The 16,058-nt window shown below is 34.2% G+C and overlaps 2 protein-coding genes across 4 annotated transcripts in view; one reads left to right on the forward strand and one right to left on the reverse strand.

The window, feature by feature from the left end:
- The window catches only part of LOC142332019 (neurocalcin homolog), a 104,071-nt gene that overhangs the window by 50,913 nt on the left and 37,100 nt on the right, over positions 1 to 16,058 (forward strand). The window contains exon 3 of one of the 3 annotated variants that reach the window (XM_075378085.1): positions 14,075 to 14,178. The exons of the other annotated variants lie outside the window; for them this stretch is intronic. Within the exon in view, the coding sequence (XP_075234200.1) occupies positions 14,075 to 14,134 (60 nt within the window). The 3' untranslated portion in view covers positions 14,135 to 14,178. The remainder of the gene's footprint in view (positions 1 to 14,074; positions 14,179 to 16,058) is intronic. 3 annotated transcript variants of the gene reach the window in all.
- The window catches only part of LOC142332018 (uncharacterized), a 37,166-nt gene that overhangs the window by 5,418 nt on the left and 15,690 nt on the right, over positions 1 to 16,058 (reverse strand). The window lies entirely within an intron of this gene.

Genomic DNA, 16,058 nt, shown 5'->3' on the forward strand with positions numbered 1-16,058 from the left:
TACTAAAATTTATAAAGAAAGATGTTTATAATTTTTCAACAATTAAAAAAGATGATATGTAATTGCATTAGTGTTGTTAACTACTACTGAAAAATAAGTTTTTTTATTAATATGTTAATTGAAGTTTTCAGAAAGTTAAATATTATCTCTTGTCAAATTTTTAATAAATTCTGGTTTCAACATAATCAAAAATACAACTAATGTAGAAAAAACATACATCATCCAACAATCTTACAACATTGTCACTTTCAAAACCACAAACAAAAGACATAAAATCTGAGTATGATTAGTTTCCAGATTTATATAAGAAATACAAGATTAATAAATAAGAAATTAAATTTGAATAAAAGTTTATTAATCTACAATACAAAAAAAGGGTACTAAAACAGTTGGTGTACACCTACCCAGGAGTATGCAAACACATAAAAAAGTAACAAAAACACTAATACTATCAATTCATAGAAACTGGGCACATACAGTCAAAGATATTAATGACAAACTTACAAGAAAAAAAAACTTTTTTCTTTTAGCAACTAAAACCCAACACCCAGTTACAATTATGTAAGAGAGACAAATTTTTTTAAGATCATGAAAAGTGATAATTAAGTCTAATCATGATTCTATGTTGGAATCTTCTGTATGAAAGATAGAAATGCAACTTAAAGATAGAAATGGGTTTCACAGACTTATCAACAAACAAGCACAGCACAGATCAAATATATTACTCAACCACACACTGTAGTATTTCCTAAATATTTTAAGACTGATGTCATTAATAGCAGCACAACTAGAGACTCAACTACTGCCAGCATATGCAACTCCCTCCAGAAAGTTGAGCGAATTGTATCCTCCCAACACTAAGGCTCCCAAAAGGCGCATTCCTGCTAGGTTGGAAGACTCTAGAAGCGAAAGGACTTCAGGAGAAGGAATGAAATGGAATCATGCCAAGAGAAAGAAGCTCATATGCAGCTAGTCTCCCTTGGCCAGCCCGGTCAAATAATTTCTCGCTGGTCTAAAGGATTGGAATGCAGCAAATAATTCTGTCCATAAATAAAACAAAATAAATACAACCACACTACTTGTAAATAAATAATTACCGCCCGATAAAAGAAAGACACAGCAGCAAGGGAGTTTTGTTCAGGTTCTGCGATTAGTATGGAGATACAAATTCTTCTTCTATCCTTGCATTCCATTCCAACTCAACTAATGAGGGAGCTCAATAATTAATTACGAAAAGATTTACAAAATTTCTGCATAAAGTAATCATTAAAAGTTAAATAATTTTTAAAAAGTGTTACCACATATTATCATGGCGACTAGCAAATCAAGTGTTAATTGAGTGCTGATTCAGGCAACATCCTGAAGTTATATTCTTATAACTTCTGGAAATTAAAATGTATGAAGGTAACTTTACCAACAACGAAAGCCAAATTTAATAAACTGTTTGCCAGCTGCATTATTATTATTGTTCATTAATTTATATAGCAACAACAGGTTAGAAATCCAATAACAGTTATTGATGAATAATAATAATTAATATGGCATTCTTCATGAATGAAGAATGCCATATCTGACCAGGACTCAAACATGGAACTGTGGATGAAAGACGAGAGATGCTACCACTCTACCATGAAGGTGATATTTAGTATTTAAAAAAAATAGTTTTCTTCTGTTGGGAAGAATGGCAAATGAGTTGAGTTCAAAAATATGAGAAATACAAATATCAGAATCTAAAAGTTCCCATACATATTTTTCCTTTCAAATTTAAATAACAAAAACAAATATTTATACGAATTGTATATATGTAAGAACAATTTTTATAACATGAAATTATTGTGATTTAAAATGAATATCTGACACTGTGCAGCTTTGTTAGTTACATACATGATTTCAAGGATAATAATTGTTTGTGATTCCACATAATTTAATCTTAAATAACTGTATGAGCAACTACTACTACTACTAGTGTTAATATTCTCTTTAAAAAAGTAATTTAAATTGCAAATGATAATTCTTTGTTTTGAAAAAAAAACAGTCTTCAGATCATATAACAAGTACAAGATTAAGAAATAAGAAATGAAATGTGAATAAAAGTTTATTAATCTACAAAACAAAGAAGCGGTACTTTAAAAACTCTACAATTAAATAATGAATAAAGTTCACAGAGAAATGAATATAAATGTACTTAATTTATTAAATTACACCACCTGTAATGTTAATTAACTTCGATAGAGAATGTAACATGTATAACAATGAATCAAAATAGTATTTGTAATTACTGTATAAATCAAAATGTACATTTAATACTGAGCAAATATACACCATCAATAAACATTAAATTAGTGAATAAAGTCAACTGGTTAGAGTTAATAACTTAAACAAAGATTTACAAATGTTGTATTTTAGACGTAGAAAAATGTTTTAATATTACAGAAAAACTAAAGAATATAGAAAAATCAAATCAAAATTTTTATTTCTGCCTTTTTCTCTTTAAGTATATTACGAAAACTTGATAATGTATGTAAAATTCCCTTCTCATCTCCCACCTGCAAATTAAGCTCAATGGTGGAACAGCCATCTCTAAGCCCTCAAACATGCATAGTTTTCATTTAGACATTTCCTTACCTTCCTTACCTTCTAGGGTCTATCATTTTCTTCTACTTTAAGGAAATAAATCCTACTTTATTTACTGATAATGATAGCCAGTTTTCATTTGTCATCCTTTGCAGAGTTTATAACTGGCTACTACAATTTAAAGTTCGATGCAATAAAAGTATGTTCAGAGTTGGGAATGAGTTATAGTGTAGTGATTATAATGGTAACGGGGAAAAAATTTATCCACAATTTTATATGTTTCAAGAAGACACCAAACAGTCAATATAATTTGAACAAATTTTATATAAGGTAGTGTAACACTAAATATGACAATTATTTTTATTATTATTGATAACAAGTAAAATTATGAACTTGAAGGAAAGATTAAATGCTAAATTTACTTTATTTTGGTATTGTGACTCAAAATATTTAATATGAACTTCAGCAAGTACGATAAAATGAAGGAAAGGTACTCAGGAAGTTTTTTTATTATTTTGGGATAATACAGATGAGAGTAAGAAAGAAGTAATGGAGATTGCCAAGAGAAATGTACTGGCCCAGATGTAGTAGCACATAAAGAGTGCTGATTACTTGAACTGGTAAAATCCTCTGAAAACCAGAGAATGAAATAATAAAGAGAGAATGGCAGGATTAACAAAAGGAAACTACTGTTCCATTGTAGTGGTGGGATGTTGTGAGAGAGCTCATACAAATGCTGAATGTTAGGAAGGTAGATGCATTTTTTAAAGGAGTCAGAAAATCTAATTTTACTTATAAGCTCTTTGACCATTAGGGCTATTGTGCAGCCACAGGGCAGAAAAGGAGTCCCTGGATCGGTCTGCAGGCATCCTGCTAACAGATACCAGAAATTCTCAAACTTACAATCTCAACATCATCAGTAGGAAGAACATAACATAACTATAGAATAGATCATGGAACAGAAGGGTTGATAGATAAAGAAACAAGGTGAGTTGTGACAATAAATAATCTCCCAATCAGGGTAGATCACATTAATTTGTTATCTTGTGTGGACCCACTGGAAAAAAACCATGAAAGAAATGGAGGTAGCTGATAATACAAGATCACAGATGAAATGTGATTTGAAGACCCATGGAAATATCATGAGATGGATGAAATGATATATATATATATAGAAAAAAAAAGAAGTTGCAAATTGTACTATAACAAAATAATCTAAAAGCCAGCATGCTAACCACTACTCCAACTGATTGGAAATTTATATTAAATAAGTAATACTTGAGAAATTAAATTAATTTAAGTAGGTTGCTGCTTTTCTTAAGTCTTTGTTAGTGGTTTAAAATCAAAGAAAAGAAATACATATTAATGTTCAGTAGAATTAGAAAAAGAATTGCAAGTCATTATATTGCAAGAAACAACAATAGTAATAAAGTTGTGTCCTAGTAATAAATGGGTATTGAAAAAAGAAGGACCTGAAAGCGATAAAAACAGCAGAATGACGCTGTCTAACCTCAAAGTAATCGAGAATGGTGCATCTTTATACCTTAGGTATATTATGAATCACAGCAAAAAAAAAAAAGAAAAAAAAACAGAAACAAATATTGTAAATCAGTAAATTAATGCATTTAATTTATGCCTTTAAAAAAAACAATCAATACATACACTGCCTCAATTCAGTACAGCAACATTAGGTTCTTTATATTCTATCAATAAATTTTAAAAAAATAATAATAAAAAGTTTTTAGCTATTTTCTGAACAGATAAACACGTCATAAATAACATGAAAAATTTAAGGAAATTGTTATCGCAAAAAAATAAAATTGTTTGTTAGGTACATTATTTTATTACAATGATAAGATAAATTTGTTTTATATATTACAATACGGTTAATAATAAGAGCTTAACTTAGAATATTATGAATAACAGTTTGATAAATAGAACATAAGTTAAACTTCCATATCAAAGAAAAAAAAATTATGAAAAATATAAAATGCAAAACATAAGATACCACATAAACATTAGCGTAACTGAAAAAACAGCAAAGGTATTACTAAAAGTTACTTTTCTCTTTTACCTAGAAATGTTTCAGGCTCTATTAATACATTTTGATGAGGATTTTAAAAGTACAAAGTACAAAATTATAAAAGATATTCTAAATGTTGCCTACCAGGAAACCTACTAACATTTTGTTAATACACATAAAAAGTAATAAGTTAGAATATATCAATAGAATACAACAAAGTAACAGGAGTGTTTTGTAGCTCCTAAAAAAGATCCAAAAATACTAGTGCAGAGTTAATGAATTACCATCGTCTGTGTTAGCTCATATTTACCAGTAAAATAATATAAAATATTTAAATTCAAATGAATGCATCAAATATAGAAATTTTGATTTTTAAAATCAAATTTTTTTACACATCAACCTGATGTGTAGATTTATCTCATACCATCCTAACTTCAAACTTTTATGACTACCTTTTACAAAAGACATATCATCTTCAATGTAGTGTAGTTTCCATCAGAATGGGGCAACAGCTCACACTACCAGAACATTCATGGCAATTGTTCAAGATATGTTTCCAGTCCACAAAATTTCCCAAGGGTAAGATAATCCACAGATGGCACATACTCCATATCTCTCTTTTTCTGTTTCGCCTCTGGACCACCATAAAGTATTACTTCGAGGAAGAATGAGAATGATATGTATGAATATAAATGAAGTGTAGTCTTGTACAGTCTCAGGTCGACCATTCCTGAGATGTATGGTTAATTGAAATTCAACCACCAAAGAACACCGGTATCCATGATCTAGTACTCAAATCCATATAAAAAACTGCCTTTACTAGGACTTGAACCTTAGAACTCTGGACTTTGAAACCAACTGATCTGCAATGATGAGTTCACCACTAGACCAACCTGGTGGGATTGGGGGCATGCTTATCCAGATGAAAGCACTGCATCAATGCATTATGAAAGCATCATTGATCAATAATCAATGATTTTGCATCTCTAAACTTTTAATATATGATCAAAATAAAACTCTTTTTTTCTGTAATAAACAGAAATCAAAGAATAGAAATAGAGTTTATAAAGCAACAACCATGCCATCCCTGAAATTGTGCGGTTGTAAAAGTATAAACTGAATTATACATTGTTTGGCCAGACCTTTACTAGAGGTTTTATTTCTATTAAGAAATGTTTATTATATCTTGCCTTATTTATTTAAATTATGCAAATATCAGTTTATAGTATACTAAATCAATTCAATACGAACATAAAACATGAATAATACATAAAAGTCTAAATTCATTGTTTTACATAATTTTTATAAGGTAATTTACAATTGGTGCTTGATGTATTTTTTTCTTAGAAAACGAAATATATTATTTTTTTTTTAATAACAGCTAAATTTTTTAATTAGCTAAATTTTCAATTATAGTTTATTTCATTTTGCTGACTAATGCAAAACATACTATACTTCAACATTTCACTTGCACATAAATGAAAAAAGAATTATTCATTCTATAAATGTAATTATAATTAAATTTTTATAAATATTGTAGTAATCTTGAAAATTATCATACATACAATAATACTAGTAATCTTTCATTATATGATGTAATTCATATATGATGTAATTTAATTCATTATATGATGTAATTTCAGTATATGATGCAAATGTAATTGTTTTTTTCCAATCGGTTATAAAATGCAATGTAAATTACCTGAACAGTAAAGCAAATGCATTATTACATTTTTAGTTATATATGTTGTAGGCAAATTGAAAAAATCAGGTTTATGCAATGCACCTGGCAATTTGTAAATTATAATTTTAATCTAACCAAACTTAATCTATGTTAGCTAACCTTTGTTCTCTAGTTAAGTTAGCAAGCAAAGTGAGTGTAGTTTGGTTAGATTATATTTCTAATTATAAGCAATAATGCAGATATATTATATTTCATTTTCCATTTAGCCGAGCACATTGCAATAAGCCTGATTTTTCAATTTGGCCATTTGGGTTTGTGTACTGGGATGCTCTTAAAACATATACTGTAAGGTTCATCCAATTTTCACAATTCAAACAGGGAATGTGATAGTGCATTGAGGCTAACTATTATATACATTAGGTATGCTGTAGATCAACCAGATCGTGGCTATTTGGAAACCATATCAGATGAGAACCAACCAGACTGATTGCTTTAAAATTTGTAGGATACATTCTTGTTATCCCGAGCAAGGTTTTAAGTCATAGACCAAGACCATAGACTCCTTAGAGGTGTAGTTTTGAAGTAAAAATATTTATTAAAGAAAAAAAAAAGATTAATCCTTTTACTTCATTATTATATTATTTCTGTCACCATCGCAATAGAAATAATATGAATTTTTTTGGCATCAAAGGTACATGAACTTTAGTTTCTTTTTCAGGTTTTTATGAAGTCTGAATACTTTAATTGTTATTTATCAGTATTATTCTCCTAACCATGAGGGTAACGAACAGGGTGGGGATCCAGGAGGATCTGTCCCTTACTAGATGGGAGTGGCGAGCAAGGCAAGCTCTGTAACCCTGGGTTGGCTCCAGGGCTCACTTGGGCTGACCTAGGCCATGGGGGTCTAAGTGGCTCCATCTCTTGGCTAGACTAGTGTTCATATATATAATTAATTTAAAAGTAATATACATATTAATTTGAAATTTAAACTTTTTGTAAAAAATACACTTTACTGAATTGAATAATAAAACATTTCTAAAAAACTAACTTCAGAACATTTTCAGTTATCTTTGTTTTCAATCAAGGATACTGTACTTTATTTGTTGTTTAGTTTATGTGAGGTTTTGCTAACCAAACCCCACAAACATTGACAACAACCTTGATATTCTACACATGCACAAAATTTTACTTCTTAACAGACTTGAACATTAGGAAATATACAAACATATAGCAATTTTTATACTAAATGAACAGATCCATTCTAAATTCAACACACTTTAATAGGGCCTGCCTAATAAAAAAGAAGAAAAGTCAGCAGTAACATCAGTAAAAATTCACGAGCATTTTACCCCATTTATACAGGAAATAGACCCACCTACCATGCTGAGTCCGTATTCTGTTTAGCGTTGACCATGTCTTACGTAGCAAGTCAAAACCCGGCGGCCTTTGAGTAGTACATGGGATTTGGTTATTCTGCTTTGTGGTCCATTCTCGACACCAGGCGTCAGTTAAGTCAAATCCGTCCTCTGTGACACCAATTGCTGTTTTGATAGGTGGCTTTCTAGACCGAAGGCGACCCCGATTGGCATCCTCAATGTCCTCATGTATTGGCAGGTTTTGATTATCCATAATCTTCTTGTGCTCTCTTACAAGAGCGTTCATACGGCGCAGGTTCGGGGGTGGTATGTGGCTCAATACCGAGAGCCATTCCACGGGAGTAGACCTGATAACCCCGGCAATCATTCTCATAGTGTCATTAAGTTGATCATCAATTCTATGAAAATAAGGGCTGTTAAGCAGCCGAGAAGACCAGGCTCCAAGCCGATGTGCGCAAAGTGGAAGCCGATGCTCCCCACGTCATTCCACAGAGCTTATGTATGATGTTGTTTCTCGCTCTCAATTTCCCTACAGCTTTCATTAGGTGCTCCTTAAATGAAAGCGTTCTATCAAGTGTCACCTAGGTATTTCGGTGTGCTATTGTGAAAGAGCCACGTATCCTCAAATAGAATTTTAAGCTCCCTATTAGCAAACTTGTTACTCAGATGGAAGCATGACACCTCTGTTTTACTAGCATTCGGTTGGAGGCGCCATCTCCAGAAGTACCTCCCCAGTTTCTCCAGGTCAGCCATCAGGACCTCCTCCGACTCTTCAAATGATCTACATTTTATTGTTAGCACCCAGTCATCGGCGTAGCCATGCTTTTTTAGATCTCGACTCTGGCATGTCCGCAACATAGAGGCTGAAAAGGAGAGGCGCAAGTACCGACCCTTGTGGCAGGCCATTCTTGAGTTTCCTAGGTGAGCTTATATCGGATCCCATGATAACAGAACATTCTGTCGTTCAACATGTTATTAAGGAGGAGAACTGTTAGTTTGCATGGGATTACACCGAGGAACTTACAAATCATGCCTTCTATCCAGACAGTGTCGTAAGCAGCTGATAAATCAACGAACGCAGCAGAGGTTTTAACATTTCTTTGGAACCCCGCTTCAATGTACGTTGTGAGCGAGAGAACCTGGTCGGTGCAACTTCGTTTTGGCCTAAAACCTGCTTGTTCAATCGGTATAACATCATATATCCTCTGACAGATTCTGTTGTAGATAAGCCTTTCTAGTAATTTACATGTCACTGATAGCAATGCTATAGACCTATAGCTCTTAGGTAAGTTTGCTGGTTTCCCCTGTTTCAAAATGGCTACTACTTTCGATCGCTTGAACTCTCTAGGCACGCTACAGGTCTGCATTATGTCAGTGAAGAATCTGGCCAGCCAAAGTTTTGCGTATTTTCCGCAGTTTAATAAAAATTCCGGATTGATACCATCGAACCCTGGTGCTTTCCCTGGAGCAACACCTTTGAGCGCCGACTCAATCTCTTCAAGCGTAAAAGGGCGAGCATACTCAGTCTCTCCTGCCTTCCTCCTCAAGTTCCTTAGTTCGCGTTTTATCTCAACTGTGTGCGCCCTGTCTCTTGGTGCTCTGGATGTTGCCACTATGTGGGATGCCACGGTGTTTGGGAGACACCTGCTTTTGGTCTCTGAATAGGAGATCCGCTTCCTAATTTTCCTAACAGAGTCCATGCACGACGACTCGAAGCCTGAAAGTTCAGGCTTCCCACCGTTTCCGACCATTTCTGTTGTCTTGCAGCATCGAGGCTATGGAGAAGCTCGTCTGCCACCTCTTAATCGCCCGTCTCGAGGAAGCTTCGGTAGAGAACTTCGCTATTTTGGGACCACCCTGGGATATATTCTCTGCGAAACCCTCTAGGGATGCACTTCTTAGCGGTACTTGTTACCGCTCCAATAAATCTGCTATAGTTTTTGCCTATCGGTGGTTTCCAGCCTAGGCATTTATCCAGATTCCTAGAAAAATTTTCCCAATTAGCCTTTTTGAAGTTCCATCTAGGGCGGGGTACAGAGATCACGAGAGAAATCCGACTACCTGCCTCTATAATAACTGGACGGTGCTGGCTGTGGGGAAAGTTGCAGAGATCTTTTCGGGTGACTAGCAGCGGCTGACTTGTGCTGTCATTCGAGGTGAAACATAGATCCGGGTTATACTCCCGCCTCCAAGCCGCTGATTTAAAAGTAAATCGGTCTTTAGCATCAAAGACAAGACCAAAATTCTCATCCTCAGCCCATCTCACCAGAGCCTCACCGTTCGCATCACAATCCTTATATTTCCATTGCTCTTAGTGGCTATTAAAATCACCAAGTAGACCGCAGGATGAGGTCGTATTTGGATTACCGACGTTGGCTATGATACAGCTGGTGGTTTATAGATATTGGACACTGTTATACCTCCGATTTTAACTACAACATTATGAATCTCTTCATTTTTTCATTTGTAGAACGTCGTAATGTGTGCCATTAAGTTCTTGTTCGACGTAAAGCATCATAGCCACATAAAAAACCTTTTCTAATGGCGGCTCGGAGCTAAAATTAGTTGGGGGGTGCTACACAAGAAAATGTTTTGCTGAGCCTTTTCAAGGCCACAGTTAAAGTTTTCTGTAAAATAAAAGAACCGAAAAAATGAATCGATACAATAGCTGGAGGCAGGATGATAATTTGGTTCTACATTTTATCACATTAAAAAATATGGTACACGGTTTGTGACATTGCACTTAAAAACTGTATTCGGTTCAACCGAAAAAATAATATATGTCAATACAGATAATATTTTTTAGTATTATTATAACTTAATAAAATGTCCGCTTAAAAACTCTATACTCCAATGTTACTTAATTTAAATTTTTATGTACACAGAAACAAATACATAATTAGTTTTTACTAATTATCTTCTCTTTCGCCCTTCCAGCGTGTTTTTTGAACAGATTTGGCAAAGAGCCTTTTGCTTCCGTCATCTTTTGATCACTACTGAAAAAAAAAACAACTAAACCACTTTTATATTCTTTCCACCGACTAAACTAGAAAAGGGAACGAACAAGGAACGTTCCATACACACACGGAGTAAGAAAAATGTACCTTCCACCAGCACGCCAGGGTCGGCACTGCGGGAGTGACAGTGCCTTTTCCCTCGCAGCCTCGCGTGCAGCTTCCTATGTGCACATTCGCAGAACAGCTAACACCACGCCGTTGGAAATGTGAAGCGCACAGTTCCATACTAAGATTTTAGTAGCTTTTTCATAAACTGGGGGATGGGTAGTGGCATTAAGCTTAAGGATTATATATTGTACAAGTATAAAGAAAGAATTAAAGAAAAAAGGACTCATATTAAATGTTATCGATAATATCAAGTTTAAATATGGGATGCTGCAGTTCCAGTGCCTATACGCGACCCGCCACTGGTTTTGTTGTATCGTCTTCGTCTACATGCCATTCTTCTTCTTCGTCTTCCTCATTAGGTTGCTTTTCTCTTGTTAAAACTTCAATAATATCATCGTCGTTAATAATTTCGTTCTCTCGTCACTGCATATACATTCGTTCACGTCATTCGTATCTAATAACGCTGCACTTTCCATGTTTAGCTCCCTCAAATCGTTTAAAATTTCCAATATCTTCAGGATCAGGATTATACGTCTCATCCGCATCGCTACTGCTACACGCGCCATGAATTTCTGTAGACGTTTCCAGCCCTTACTTATTGTCGCGGATAATATTTCATTCCGGCAACGGCTACGTTGTAAACTGCGTCACTAATTTTAATTTTTTAAATTAAATTAGGCAAAGTTACATTAGCGTCTTCTTTTTCTTCTACAATTAAAGATAAAAATCTCTTCCGGTACCGCCTCTTTAATAATTCTATAACCCCTTGATCAAGAGGTCAACGGTGTTACACTAGGCAATAGAAACTGAGCCTTAAAGTTATTTCTGCAAGCTCGTCGTAAGAAAGATGACACAAAGTATCGATCGTCTAGGAATAGCATAGCTTTTTAGGTAAATTTAATTTTCTTATTTGTCGTTTTACTTTAGAAACGAATTCGTGATGAAACCATTCTTTAAATAACGAAGAACTCATCCGTGCATTTTTTTGTGCTGTATAATACACTGGTAACGTCTTTTTATTAATGTTTTTCAGCGCTCTCGGATTTTTAGACTATCCTACTAAAAAAGTGGTAATTTACGAGTACCACTTGCATTACAGCAGGCAGCTATCCGGTCTTTTGATTTCTTATATCCTGGAGCAACGTGTTCATCACGAACGGCCATCGTTTTATTGGGCAGCAACTTATATAAAGTCCCGCCTCATTGACTTTTTTTTCTTCATCTACGAATTCTTTTTTATGAGTTCATAAATTTTTCTGCTGCGGCGTGGTCTGCAGATAATTTTTCACCAAATTTGACCAACAATTTATGTTTTACCAACGATGTAACCATCCTTCACTTGCTGTAAAGTAGTACTGCTGCTGCCAGAACCGTTCGGTGAAACGATTTTTCCATTCAGAATAATAATGGCTTTTTCTTTTAACAGAGGTCCACCGACAGATGTTCCTTTTTCTTGAAGGATCCGCATCCAAAGCGCCTCGTCTAGTAAATCTAAGACAAGTTTATTAAGGTGCACCTCGACTGAAGAGCCACTTGACTGGCCTTGCTGCGTGCAATAAGCTTCGATCTGTTAACGGGTTTTACCAGATCTTTAACCGTTGTTTCACCAACACCTAAACCTAATGCCACTGATTTTACCGATTGACCTTTATCTAATTGTTCTAACGCTTTCAGTTTAATTTCAATCGAAACTACCACACGTTTTCTTTCACAACTCATAACTGCAAGTACAAATAAAAAGTAAACTGTACGGAATTTTAAAGGTTACCTGAAACTAAAAAAATTGCAGCTATCGGTACGTAAGAAACATTACATTATACTGAGTAGACACAAAAATAGACGAAAATAAAAAGGAATCTTAAAAATTACTGTACTGTACTGAATTTAAACTAAAATTTAATGTACGCGTACTAAATAACCTACGCACTGTAAGTCCGTTACTTAAAAGACGGTTATTTTTCGCAATCGCTATAATATGTACGTACTGTATAATATAACTTTTCACTATATAGACGCCACTTTACATCATACCATTCAAAACTACACCGATGTGATGATTTATGCAAGATTATAACGCAGTTATGTTATCATCATACTGAAAAGGTTTTTAAATAAAACCGCTTAACGCTGTGCTTCCCAAACTTTTCCGAGTCGCGGCGCCCTTTTTCAATTAAAATTTTTCCATGGCGCCCTATCCTAAGTATTACTATTCGTAAGTAAGAAGTAAAAATAAATAAAATTCGTGTATGTTCATTATTTTTTTCTTTATTAACATTAAATTAATAATTAATATAAATGTCTCGGTTCAATTAATTATGAAGCTTTTACAATATTTCGCGGCGCCCTGTGAAGAGACCACGGCTGTCCGGGGCGCCGCGGCGCACAGTTTGGGAATCACTGGGTTAATGTATCGATGTTGTGAAATTAATGCGAGAGTTAACAGCGTAAATTGTCTGTTTATGTTTAGGCTAGCTGAGGAAATATACGAGTCAGACACGATGTCATACAGTAGTGTATAAAGTCTACTTGTGTACCGCATTTTACATTTCATAAAAATGTTTCCTCTGCATGCAGGCCTAATTATTATCCCGCATAACCAATACAGTACTGTACTTGTGTAGGAGCTAATTACATTAAATCATACAAATAAAATTATAAAAAATAAGTTGGAAAATTAATTATTTTATAAAAAATTAGAGGGTCGTTAAACAGCAATTTTAAAGGGTTCGACGGTTAACCCGAAAAGTCGGTTAAACGGGGGACGGATAACAGGGGGACTACTGTATATATCATCTATAACCAAGATGATCTGAGATATAAGTATGAAGGTAGTGAGAAAAATACGTGGAAGTATAATGCAAATATCGCCTAGACATTCATCAGTCAATAATGATATCGTTCCTGGAAATAGTAACTATTATATTTTCTCTTACGTACTGGCTAAACCTTCCGCAAACAAGTCGATCGTGAAAGGTTATTGTGAATGTCGAATTGTCGACCGATCGACAAGTCGACTTTCAGTCGGAAATGAATGTCTGCTGCTTACAAAATCACTAATTTATTTATTTTTTAATTTTAGTATTATGATCTCGGATATGCTGTACACGTATTTTTAATGTATTTAACAAAGTAAATAGGAAGAATGAAAGTTAAAAAAAAATACAACCCCTTACCAGGAATCGAACCAGAGACATATAATCTAAAAGTAGTACGCTAATAATACTGTAATAACTAGCTGACCTTCAATTCTTACTTCTGTTATAGACCCGTACCGATCATTTATACGTTACAGATTTCTCATCCTATCTGTACGGTTGCTGACCGTGGAAGGTGGTCCGGTCCGGATCGATGAATTGCAACTATAAATGCCTCCCGCTGTTAGACATTGGTTTTAAGGTAAGGTAAAAGTCGAAAGGTCAAAGAATGATGTTAAATTTATATTTTATAAATAATTTTTTGGCAACATACATTATAAAACATTAACGCTCTAAAAAGAGTTTTATTTCGACATCTTTCAGCCGATTGGCAAATATGATGCGATTCTCAATAACCGATACCTGTTAATCTTTAACAGTAATTGTTCATTTCAACATAACTGTTAGAATCCATACAAACTAATTGTCGTCTTAAAGAAGTCTCTAAGAAAATAAAATTATTTTTAACAATTTCAAAAAAAAAGAGGTACTCTGTAAGCGAGTAGCATAAAAAAGTAGGTGGAATTATTGGTCCCAAGTTTGAAAAATACATGTCAAACGCGACTCAAGCGATGTGATGCGAGCTTTAAAATTCTCATAAACTTTGTTCAGCTCGTCTTCTTTTGACTTTTAAAGAAATAAAAATTTTTACAAAGTTTTCTCTGGTTCTGAAACAATAAAAATATATAATCTAAACTATTAAGTCAGGACAACTAAAAAAAATCCTTGATTGCGCGCTAGTATCGATTGTAAGGCATTCTGCGTTTCCGCCTTCAACCACCATTTTTTTTTTTTTGTCTTCAGTCATTTGACTGGTTTGATGCAGCTCTCCAAGATTCCCTATCTAGTGCTAGTCGTTTCATTTCAGTATACCCTCTACATCCTGCATCCCCAACAATTTGTTTTACATACTCCAAACGTGGCCTGCCTACACAATTTTTCCCTTCTACCTGTCCTTCCAATATTAAAGCGACTATTCCAGGATGCCTTAGTATGTGGCCTATAAGTCTGTCTCTTCTTTTAACTATATTTTTCCAAATGCTACTTTCTTCATCTATTTGCCGCAATACCTCTTCATTTGTCACCATATGTCTCTATTACGGTTAATTACTTAATAACTTCCACGCATTCGTACGCCACTATATCATATAAAAACGCGCAAAGAGCTGCTACTATTATTACTATTACACCAATAAAGCTAGACATTATCATTGTTTACTGTAATTAACGTCAGTATTATGTAGAGTCGAATTAAACTAACAAATCATGCCAGTGAATACCGGCCAGTGTCGGATTTTGATAGCCGGCACGTCCAGTTGGAAAAACCAGCGTCTCTGGCGTCACACCCACCTTCTATTCATCATTGAACCCTCGATTCTTCCGCTGTTCCCGTACTGAAATTTTCAATCTACCGTTTCTTCTCGTGATTCTTCTACGTTTTTTGTGCGTTTATCAAGTTTTTTTATCTTACTAAAGAATTTCTAAGTAGTTTAAAATACTTTGCAATCAAATTATTTTTCTGGGCATTATCATTGCGAATTACTTTAACAAATATCTCCATGTCAAAATTTTTCATTACTTTTTTCAAGATGATTAACCAATCTGTTCGTTTTTTAAATAATTTTTTAAAACTATGTAAACATTATAAATAAGATAAAATGGAACTCATAAATAGTAAGTAAAAAATAAAGTATACAAAAAAAAAAGTAAAAAATGAAATTGTGGCGCGCAACATATACAGATGTTCAAAAAGCGACGCAACCTTATGGCCTCCGTGGCGCGAGTGGTAGCGTCTCGGCCTTTTATCCGGAGGTCCCGGGTTCGAATCCCGGTCAGGCATGCAATTTTTCATACACGCTACAAATCATTCATCTCATCTTCTGAAGAATGCCTAACTGTGGATCCGGAGGTAAAAAAAGCTCTTAAACACTTTGTAACGTTTGCTGAGGAATAGTAGCTACACATCATTCAATTTCATTTAGCAATTCAGGAATGGTGTGAGGATGAGTTTTGCAAGCAGCATCCTTAAGGTATCCCACAAGAAACAGAAAGAAGGGGATAATTCAGGAGACAGAAGGGGCC

Source organism: Lycorma delicatula, chromosome 11, assembly GCF_047948215.1.
Source record: "Lycorma delicatula isolate Av1 chromosome 11, ASM4794821v1, whole genome shotgun sequence".
NCBI classification, from domain to species: domain Eukaryota; kingdom Metazoa; phylum Arthropoda; class Insecta; order Hemiptera; family Fulgoridae; genus Lycorma; species Lycorma delicatula.